General features: G+C 32.9%; 1 protein-coding gene and 2 long non-coding RNA genes across 3 annotated transcripts; all 3 read right to left on the minus strand.

The window, feature by feature from the left end:
• Nucleotides 1-1,668: 1,668 nt before the first annotated feature.
• LOC105788844 (uncharacterized) lies at nucleotides 1,669-4,264 on the minus strand. The gene is made up of 3 exons (XM_012615909.2): nucleotides 4,099-4,264; nucleotides 2,174-2,359; nucleotides 1,669-1,992 (listed from the first exon to the last, which is right to left on the minus strand). The coding sequence occupies exons 2-3, from the start codon at nucleotides 2,342-2,344 to the stop codon at nucleotides 1,921-1,923; spliced, it is 243 nt and encodes an 80-aa protein (XP_012471363.1). The 5' UTR covers nucleotides 2,345-2,359; nucleotides 4,099-4,264; the 3' UTR covers nucleotides 1,669-1,920.
• Nucleotides 4,265-7,958: 3,694 nt separating this feature from the next.
• Nucleotides 7,959-8,229, minus strand: LOC128031956 (uncharacterized). Its single transcript, XR_008190886.1, has 2 exons — nucleotides 8,190-8,229; nucleotides 7,959-8,136 (listed from the first exon to the last, which is right to left on the minus strand). It is a non-coding gene; the product is annotated as an uncharacterized LOC128031956 (long non-coding RNA).
• A 667-nt stretch (nucleotides 8,230-8,896) lies between these two features.
• On the minus strand, nucleotides 8,897-9,345 carry LOC105788845 (uncharacterized). Its single transcript, XR_001132174.2, has 3 exons — nucleotides 9,225-9,345; nucleotides 9,063-9,109; nucleotides 8,897-8,925 (listed from the first exon to the last, which is right to left on the minus strand). It is a non-coding gene; the product is annotated as an uncharacterized LOC105788845 (long non-coding RNA).
• Between the last annotated feature and the right edge of the window lie 1,375 nt (nucleotides 9,346-10,720).

Genomic DNA, 10,720 nt, shown 5'->3' on the forward strand with positions numbered 1-10,720 from the left:
ATAATTCAAGTGTTAATGGCTCACAGAAGAGTAACATTGATGGTACAATTTTGCGAATACGAGGATGTCCTGCTTTGAGTAAAAAGAAAAAATATTTATATTAAGAAAAAGGAGCAATGTTCAAAGAAGACAATATCAATTTGTCGGCACGACATTGACGCGACGCGACGTGAAGAAAATGAGAGTACCTAACTGATTGGCGGGTCAAGATAGTATGAGCCGGTTGTCTTTCCAAAATGCTGTTAAATAGCATCGGTATTTTCTTTCATAGACCAATTGGGATAGACTGTTCAGAAGGCAAGTAGGTGGGAGCTTAGATCACAGAAAACTAAGAGTGTGAACAGAGCCTTGCTAGCGAAGAGTCGTCAATAATGAGAATGAACTGATCAACGGGATAGTGATTAAAAAGGACTGTAAAAAATGATGATTTACTGGGTCAAGGTATTGATTGGCAAGAATGGGAGTCAAGAAATGAGTCGGAAAATAACCACAGAGAAGCAATCAAAATGGTAGAGGAAAGATTTTAAAACCGTCAACCAAAGTGGATGACCACCGGATCTTTGGAGGGACCTATAGACTCGCATGGAAGCACACATATAATGCGAAGTTTTCAGTAAAATCTGCCTATGCCATTGATTCGGAGCTACAGGATACAAACCGAAGACGGGAAGACGATGGAAACCAAATGAGGGCTTTTTCGAACAAACTTTGGTCACTAAAAATGCCCCTTAAGCTGATAATATTCATATGGAAAATCTTCAACTTGTGTTTGCCATGCAAAATGGAAATCCGAAAATGGATAGGAACGGGTAAGGTTGTATGTACCGTTTGCCATGAGGAGAATGAATCAATGGACCATCTTTTCCTTTCGCAAGAGCTGTCTGGTTGGGGTCGCCATTTGCAATTCAGAGTGATAATATCAAAACTAATTCTATTTCCATGAAGAATTGGATACATGGAGAAGTCATGAGATTTACAAACAAGATAGCTTGGACCCAATTCCAATGACATATATCATGCAGGGAATTTGAACTCACAGGAAAAAAGTCCTCTTTGATCGACAAGAACCAGACCCAATCATGGTGGTAAGACAAGTAAATGATAACTTAAAAATGGTAAAGCAAGCGTTCAAGTGCAATCAAGGACAGGAAATGTACAAGCATTAATTAAAGTAGAAAAACCACTCAGCAGACGACTCAGGACCTCATTATAGAATGGCAACGCTTTTATTCTGAAATGTATTACTAATGAAACTTTATGGTTGCAGGCTATAGCGATGATCTTTTGGCAAGTAAATTAATCATTTCAAGATTAACACTTGCAAAACTGCACTATATGGAGCAAAGACAGAACAATGAGGCGTATCTTAAGCAGTGAAGAAGTGACAACCCACTGGAAGCTATTGCCTCTAATGCATGATATCAATGCCATGAAGAATCAATTTCAACATATACAGCCTTCGGAACAGTGGCACGATGGTAGCAAATTAGCTATATCAATGGCAAAGAAAGCTCTGACTTATACCAAGAACAATAATGCTTTGGGCTAACATTTCCTATAAGTGTATTAAGTAACGGAAAAAAAATATTCAAGTATATTTTTTACACTCCTTTGTCCACCTCATTATGCATGTCTTTTAAGTCGCACCTTGTTTGACACAAGGAAAGCTTCATAGTAAATGGTTTTCTACGTTCCATCATGTCTGGTATATATTCCAATTTATTGCTACTCTTTAAAGTAACAGGAATTGGTTTAAGCTACATTGAGCGTCTTTCTCAAAAATTTCAACCAACCATAAGAAAAAAAAAATACAAATGAATGTTCTCTGTAGCTACAACCTAATGCACATCATCTTACTAGAAGTGATGAACTAGAAGAATGATGCATAAATTCAACATTCATCTTTAAAGAAAACCCACATTACTTCCTTCCCCTGTTAAGCCTCTGCAAGTGGTAATTAATGCTGCCCCATGGCTTCCTATTCTTGGTAGACTGCAACAAAGTACACAAATTGTTTGTGTAAGTCAATCATGTATGTAAGATTTCAGAGAAAAACATGTATTCCAGAGGCAGACAAGAATTGCACAATTAGGGTTCAAGATGAAAATAATGATGTAAACAGTAAAAGTAATTGAGGAGGTTAGGGGCATTAAGTAAAACCATAGTTACAAACCTGAGCATCCATGCAAGCATTCAAAAGATCCTTCTGCCGGACACATTTTTCATCATTAACCTTGTTAAGAGCCATGCAATTTAGGAATGATATCATTTCCTTCATGCAAGGTTTTGTAAGAGAGCCAAATTTCTTTGGATTTATATAAAGCGCATCAGCTTTGCGGCCCATTGTTTATGACTAAGTCTACATGAGCAAAACAAAACCAATGTTACTTCCTTTTAATTTAACTCCACGTCACATGAAACTGGTTAACAGGAAAGTTGCAAAAGCTAAAAGACGGCTAAAACAGACAATTTCTTAACAGCTGGATAAGCATGAGAGCAACAATGCATGTATACGTGACAGATTCGTAATGCTTCAGATGGTAAAAACAAGTACATATACATATAAAGCAATTATAGTTTACAAAAATGCATGGCATGTTACATCGGTGGTCTATACCATATAATAGAGAGAGATCACAAAATCAACACTTGCTAAGCATAACAAGTTCCTTACGCTTATGTAGCCAATCTGGCGTGGTTTAGGGGGAAAACAGCAGTAAATGAGCAGAATTAGAACTGAAAAACAAGTAGAAGTTGGAACACTAGAAAACTTAGGGTTATAAAAGAATTTCTAGTTTCTCTCTTCCAATTCAAAGAAAATAATAATAATGCCGCGGCTGTAAATATTTTACAGCTTATTTATACTATTGCTACAAATAAAGTTTTAACCCAAGCTTTAGATTTAAACCATAAAGATATCTTATAATCTAGCCTTAGCTTTAAACCTTAAAAGGTAACTTAAATTTAAAATGATTTTGGACAGTGAAGAATGCACACTGAAAGCACTAATGGCTGCTCTGAAAATGCGATCGTGTGCAACTTGACTTAAAATTTGCAATTACAGATCTTCCAAGGCCTCTGCGGCCTCTAGAACTAAATAAATCATTTATGTATTATAGGAAACAAATTATTTATAGGATTCAGAATTCATTTAGTTTATCATTGTCGGTTGAATTGAAAGAAAGAGTAGAAAACTAGAACGATGGTAACAGAAAGGAGCACTGAGGCAGCAGCAGAAAGCTAGTGTGAAGGGGAAGTGTACAGAATAGAATGTTGTAAGAGAAGGGAACACAGAATGTCAGGTTGAGGGGAAGCATTGACTACAGACAAAGTTTAACCCTACAAAGAAACGGGTATGTATTTCCCCCGGACTACTACACTGCCTGCTCATCACATAAACTTATTGAGATGTGCCAACAATCTCAATCTAAAAGTGCACATATTTATTAAACTAACAGAAGCAGAACAGAACAGCTCGCTTTAACCATGAGAATGAAAAACAAATATCAGTATGCTTTGTAATTAGCATCACAAGTTGCTTTCTTCTCAAACTTACCAACATATGGAAAGCTCTGTCTTCTAATAAATCCCTAGTATCACATACATGATCCATAAATAAAAAAAGATGACTCTTCTTTACACATTTAACACACACTTAACAGAGCAGTACATTGTTTCACGGATTGACGTCACGATGCAATTTCTTCTCAGCAAAGTGGGTATGGGATAATAAATCACGTTTATGTTAGATCAATTACCTTGTGAGGAGGGTTTTTTTTTTTTTCCAAATAAAATTCCTAAACTACCCATAAACCGCAACTCAAACCCCTAAAATAGACAGTACCGACTGAGCAAAATACCTTAACAGCTACACATCTATAATCAGATTCTCCAAATTTATCCGAAAAACTAAAAAATGAAACTAAAGCGAAGATTAGTTCAATCAAACAATCTCCATTAAAATAATTCCAGGAAACGAACTTTGATTTGAACATAGATACGATTATATTTCAACTAATTAGAAGTAAAAAAATAAAAAATTAACAGAGAAATTGAAAAATAAAAAGAAAAAACGAGAAATTAGACAAGGGAACCTACCGGATCGGCAGCCTTCAACGGCGAACACGTTAAAGAGAGGGAACGGAACGATCAACCTCGATCTTTAAGACTTAGGGCTTATTTCTTTTATCCTTGTTTTACAATGTGTTTTGTGAAACTAGGTGGGCCGTTGGATCCAAATACCAAAAATACAAAAGGCCAACTATGTAAATCTTCTAGCCCCAAAAAAGTTCAAGTCCCCGAGATTATTAAAAAACACCTTCAAGGCTCTAAGCTCCACACATTCTCTATATTGTTTCTATTTTATATTTATCGTATGAAAATTAAATTTATAATAAATATAATATTATAAGTAAATATTTAAAATATATATTAAATTATTGTATTAGTATTTGGTATAAAACTATTTCACAAGTATTTTTAAAAATTACTAACCTTATTTGTAGAGTTTAAAAACTCTATTGGTAGTATACCAAAGATTTTTCCTAAGTCATTTAAGTTAAGTTATTTATGCCAATAAACTCTTGGCTCAGTAAACAAAAACGTTATGTTGTTGGTATGAGAGTCTGGGTTCGATGACAACTAAGCTCATTCCCCTCCCCTATTATTAAAAAACTACAAAAATAAGAAAAGAACTAAATTATTAAATATCAAATTAAAAAAACATAAATTTTAGTATAAAAATATAAAAGCATACGATAAAACTAAAATCAGCTTAAATTTATCATTTACAATTTATTATTGAGTCGAATGTAACTCTTATATCACTGCATCAGTAATTTCCTCGACAATAATATAATTTTTAAAAAGAAATTGTATAGTAATAATTATAGTTTTTAAGTAGCACTTTAATAAATCATTTTTAGAGAGATTTTTCTTTTTCTTTTTTTTTATTATCACCACTAATAAATGATACTGTCTTGTCTGAAAAAGATCATACATAATCCCATTCATGAGTGCCATGAATGTGACCATTGCTTTTGGATTATTTTTCGATGATAATTTATGTGTTTATTTTATTTTTCTTTTGTATTGAATCTAGACTAACCTTCATTTAGTTCTAAAAGAAATACTTTGATTTATTTTCAAATTTATTAATTTGTGTAATAAACATTGACATTATCAACTACCTAAAAGCATACTTGTACAGATTACTGTCAAAACTCAATCATCCATTAAAACCAATAGAAAATAAAATAGCAATCAGTGTTACACCAGCAAACCGGGTGTTAAATTATTTTAAAAATTAAATTCAGGGTCAAATTATAATTCCAGCCCACTTATATTAAAATTTAATCTTTTATTTTAATTTAGTATAATTTAATTTTTTCAATGTCATTAATTAGTCAAAATAATGAATCCTATTAACTATTGTGATTAAAATATTGATATCAACTTTTTCTCAAGATAATTAGCAATGAATAGAGGTACCATTTCTCTATTATAATAGGTACGTATTAAGTTAATTTGGTTCGATTACCATTTTATATTTACCGATATTTCTAAAATTATTTAATATAAATATTTAGAAATAAATATCTAATGAAATTTAATGTATACATCAATCATATAATATAATATATACTCATTAATTATGTAAAATATTTTTTGTCAACTATTTTTATTATTTATTACTTTTTCTATTTTAAAGTTTACAAGGTAAAACATTGAATTTATGATTCATTTTTTTCAACCTTTGGTATGTTAAAGCAATCGAGGGAGCAAATATAAAATAACTTAAAGCAAAATGAGGGAGGGACTAATTTGAAAATAAAACAAAATTTACTAGGATGCCTAAAGTAGCAATAAAACCAAAGAACAGTATGGAAAGTGCTACCCTATTTATTGCTTAAACTAGTCTGTTAAGGCTAGATGCATGTACTAATTCATGGATAAGGTCAAATAAGGATAAGTTTAGATAATAATAGTATTTATCTATAAGACTATAAAAGAAATGGAAATAATCTAGAAAACAAAGAGAAGTCGGTTGTGACTTCAACACTCCCCTCAACGATTTCTCTCCTTCATTGTTGCTCTTGAGATTATTCCAAATTGTTTTCGAAATGCTTTTGGTAAATAAATCAACGACTTGTCCTTCAATGCAAATGTGTTCCATCTTGATTTGGTCGTTAAGTACTTTGTCACGAATGTAGTGATAGTGTACTTTTGCATGCTTTATCCGCGCGCATGAAAGATCGGATTCTCTGCCAGTCGAATTGCTGATTGATTATCGCAATACACCTTCACTGCATACTCAACTGGTTGGTTTAGATCTTTCGAAAGTTGTACCAACCAAGTACATTCCTGAGCTGCAGTTGTCGTTGCTATGTACTCAGCTTTTATGCTTGATAGTGACACTATAGATTATCTCTTGCTACACCTTGCTACACCAAGAAACAGTAGTGGATCCCAGGTTGAAAGCATATCCAGTGGTTGATCGACACGTGTCATGGTCGCCAGTATAATCCACATCACAATGTACTACTGATTCACACGACGTCTTGCTCTCATTATATAAACCATAGTCAAGTGAGCCTTTGACGTACCTCTTTATCCAACGAACAACTTTTAAATGAGGTTTCTTTGGCCTCTGCATGACATTATTTAAGCTTTTTGGCTATTTTACTCATCTATCCTAAAAAGTTTTAGTATTTACAAAAATAACATTGATTCAAAAATATTCATTAAAAAGACTTGAAATGAACAGTAACAGCATGTTTGGTTGGCTGTAATGGAATAGATGTGTAATGGAATAGATGCGTAATGGAATAGAGGCGTAATAGGTAATCTTTTGTTTGATTGAATGTAATTGAATAGAGGCATAATGGTATTCTTGTGTTTGGTTGAAAGGAATAGAGGTGTAATAGCATAAGGAAAAAAACTAAAATGACTAGAATACCCTTAGCAGAATTTTTTTTTAAGTAGATGATTATTGTTATTGTTATTAAATTTTAATAAGCTTATTAATATAAATAATATATAATTTAATAAAAATATATAAGTTAATAAAATATATGAATTTACTAAAATCATAATATATAATACTATAAAATATAATTTAAAATAATTATTATTAAATATAATTTAATAAATTATATAATTCTCCCACGTTATTTGGAGATACAAGATACGAAAGCTAATTAATTGTTTGACTAATCAAGGGACTGATTTTGTTTAGCCATAAAATACATCAATATATATATTTATGTAATGAGAGTTTTCATTTACATCCGAGTAAAGTTATTTTAATTTTATATTTCAACTAACTTAACATTTTATCTCCTATATTCTTTTGGAATATTAATTTTATATCAACCTTATACCATTCTTCTATATCATTTTGATTAAATTTAAGCTTAAATCTTATAAAAATAACATGTTTTAATAATAAAATAAAACAAACTTATTTTATTAAATTCCATAAGTTCAACTTAGTAAAGCGTGCTTCTTTTAAAGCGAAAAAGGAAAGCGGTTATGATATAATTTGATTTAATAAAATTAGTCAATATCCAAACTTTACAATTTAATCATTTGTGTCCTATACTTTAAGCAAATATTCTCTCCATTGAAGGTGTAGTAGATCACTTCATGCAAGACAACAAATCAAAAAGCAATTATATGAAGTACAAGCTTATCAGTATAAGGCCAAGACAAGAAGCCAATTTCTATTTTTCCTTCATTAAGCTTATCAGCATATGGATTCATCAATCCACAAACACTTGTACAACCAAAAGTCTCATATAGGAAATGGCACCTTTTTCCCTTGAACTAAAAGTAGCTGCTAATGCTCAAGCACACAAGAATACACAAGCTATTACTTTAGTGCAAGCATAGAGTCACACATTTTTGGGTACATTCACATTTAAGAGGATAATATATACTAATAAACCAATACCAAATAAAAATTTACAATAAATTCATGCCAATTTCCCCTTCAAGAACTTAACAACAGTAAAACACAATAGCTCTAACAAACAAGTTCCAAGCAGAACACAATAATTATCTCGTCAAATGTACCTCTGAATTGGAGATATACTCTCTGATAATATACCAAAGCTGAGCATTTGTATCCATCAACTGTAAATTACACAGAAAAGAGGCAAAAGGGCCATGAGTTTCATGATGCACACCAAGAATTGGAAACCACTCTCGATTAATCTTGGAGCTTCTTTATCTCGTAAAACAGACATAAATACATCATGACACCAATCGTGAGATATAGAACCCTCAATATCTATTGCATAAAAGAAATGAAGCTAAAGTTCATGGCGGGATATAGCGCCTCGACGCAAAAGACCACATTGAAAAATTCTCATCATGGAAGAGTGAAGCTCGTTGATTTTTCAACTTGTCTGAACTTATAAGTTGCAGAAGAAACACCGCTAACAAAGTGAAGTAAGAAGCGACTCAAACATTAAAACAAAACAGTTGAGCAAATTCAAAACTAATTGCATAATTTCGCATCACATACACTACCATTAAGAACATAAATTATGCCAATGAATCGATGAAAAAATAGGTGAAAGTCACACCTCCCATTGCTCATGTGCATAGGCATCGAGCTCCTCTAAGGTTGGAAGCCTTGCAGTAACACTTTCAGGCATTAGTTCTCTTGGCAAAATCCCACTGCAACTATCTCAACTATCTCAACAACTCATTGAGTAGTAACATCTTCCTGCATTGTTTAAATATGGCAATGCACATATTAAAATTCCAGTAGGTTATCAATTGAGCACACTGCCTAGTTATGGTTAATCGGGCAAGTCGAAAAGAACTCTCTGAAACCCACATAGTAATTATCGTATATCCTTGAGATCCATTGGTGTAATCAAGAATCGCAATCATAGGAGCATTTACACAACATCCCTGCAGAAAACATTTACAAAGCTGTTAAATTTGTGAGAGTGATTAAGGAAAAAAAAAAGGTTAGCATAAATAGATTTTCTAATAAAAGTTGGCATTATGGAGAAAAAAAAAGTAAACATGTAAAGGGAAAGACTTACCATACATTCCATTTCTCCAACAGAGAACAAACCGTCCTTTGTTACCTCTGAATGATAAAAACAATAGATACTTCATATTCAATACAATCTAAAATTTTAAACTCTGACATGAGTTTTACATGATATGTGTATAACTGCAAGCAATATGTTTACAACACTTACCATTGCGCTCAACCCCCAAGTATTTCAATAAGGCTCCTTCAATTTCTCCTGAACCACATATCATACATGGTGTTGGGCCACAAACCAATGACCACATAACAGAGGAAGTGAGCAATTAGAGAATGACTGCAAAATACAGGAAAAAGAAAAAAGAGAGCAAGAAAGCAACGATGGAATTAAATCTAAAATACCTTTGGGAGATGTTTTCTACTTGAAGATCTTCAACATGAGATTAACTTCACTGGTTTATCCTTCAAAAACAAACAAAAACCCTAAGAAACCAATATCAATGTCAGCAATAGCACTTCTAGTGAGGGAAAGACCTAGGCATGAAAAAAGAGGGAGAAGGTTGGAAGGAAATATGAAGAAGAATGAAAAAAAGAAGAAGATGCTTCAGACATATTGTACCCTCATCTAAACCAACTCCATAAAATGAGAAGAAGAAGCAGAAATCAATAGAAGGGAAAAGGAAATTGCCTAATCAGTGTTTGAGGCAAAAATTGATGGAAGAAGCAGAAATTGACGAGGGCAGAGAATGGAATAGAAAAAAAGAATAGGGAAGGAATCCCTAATCAGCGTTTGAGGCAGGGAATGGCTATTACAGCCAATGGAGGTAATAGATCCGTAACCGAATATGGCCGTAATAGCATTACGGGCAACCAAACATATGAATAGGTAGGGCTCACGTAATAGGGATGTAATGGCTATGCCATTACACCCAACCAAACATGCTCTAAATTTAGATTTTGGGAACTCAATAACCAGCACTACCTCATGTTTTGGCCCCATCATTACCTAATGATTGTGTAAGGCTTTAAAAAAATAATTTTTTTAAGTTTGGGAACCCAATGGCCGGCATCAAGGTATTTTTTTTAAATCATATCATACAGGTATACAAAAATACCAGTATTTGAAAAAAAAATTGGTTCTGGCCATGTGATGGCCGGCACCAGAGACATTTAAAAAAAATTAAAGTACTGGCCAGTAGATGGTCGGCACCAAGTACATATTTCACCTCCTAAGACACTTTTTTTTGGACACTGATGGCCGGCACCAGTGTCGTTTAAAAAAAATAATTTTGGGTGCTGGCAAGTAGATGGCCGGCACCAAGTACATTTTTTGACTCCCAATGCATTTTTTTTTACTTTGGAACACTGATGGCCGACACCATCTTTTTTGGGTCCCGAATTTTTTTTTTTATTTTGGGACATCGATGGCCAGCACCAAATTTATCACATTAAAAAATTTATTTTTTCTTATTTTGGAATACTGATGGCCGACACCAAGTATTAAAAAATTAGTTTTCTTAATTTTGGGAATCAGATGGCTGACACCAAACCCTGTGTATAGTGGGTGGTTTGGGTTTTGATAATGTAAATGGATGAGAAATTTTTTTTAAGAGAGCCATCAAAATTAGAGTGTTTTGTAGTGTATCATCAAATGAGTTTTTTGTAGTGGATTGTAGATGAGAGTTTTTCGTAGTGTACAACCGAATT

This window comes from Gossypium raimondii, chromosome 2 (assembly GCF_025698545.1).
Source record: "Gossypium raimondii isolate GPD5lz chromosome 2, ASM2569854v1, whole genome shotgun sequence".
In the NCBI taxonomy this organism is placed as follows: Eukaryota; Viridiplantae; Streptophyta; class Magnoliopsida; order Malvales; family Malvaceae; genus Gossypium; species Gossypium raimondii.

Coding starts and splice junctions, on each gene's coding strand:
- LOC105788844 (XM_012615909.2), bottom strand. CDS start 2,344: ATGGGCCGCAAAGCTGATGCGCTTTATATAAATCCAAAGAAATTTGGC. Junction 1,993..2,173: donor ATGCTTGCATGGATGCTCAG/GTTTGTAACTAT, acceptor ACTTTGTTGCAG/TCTACCAAGAATAGGAAGCC.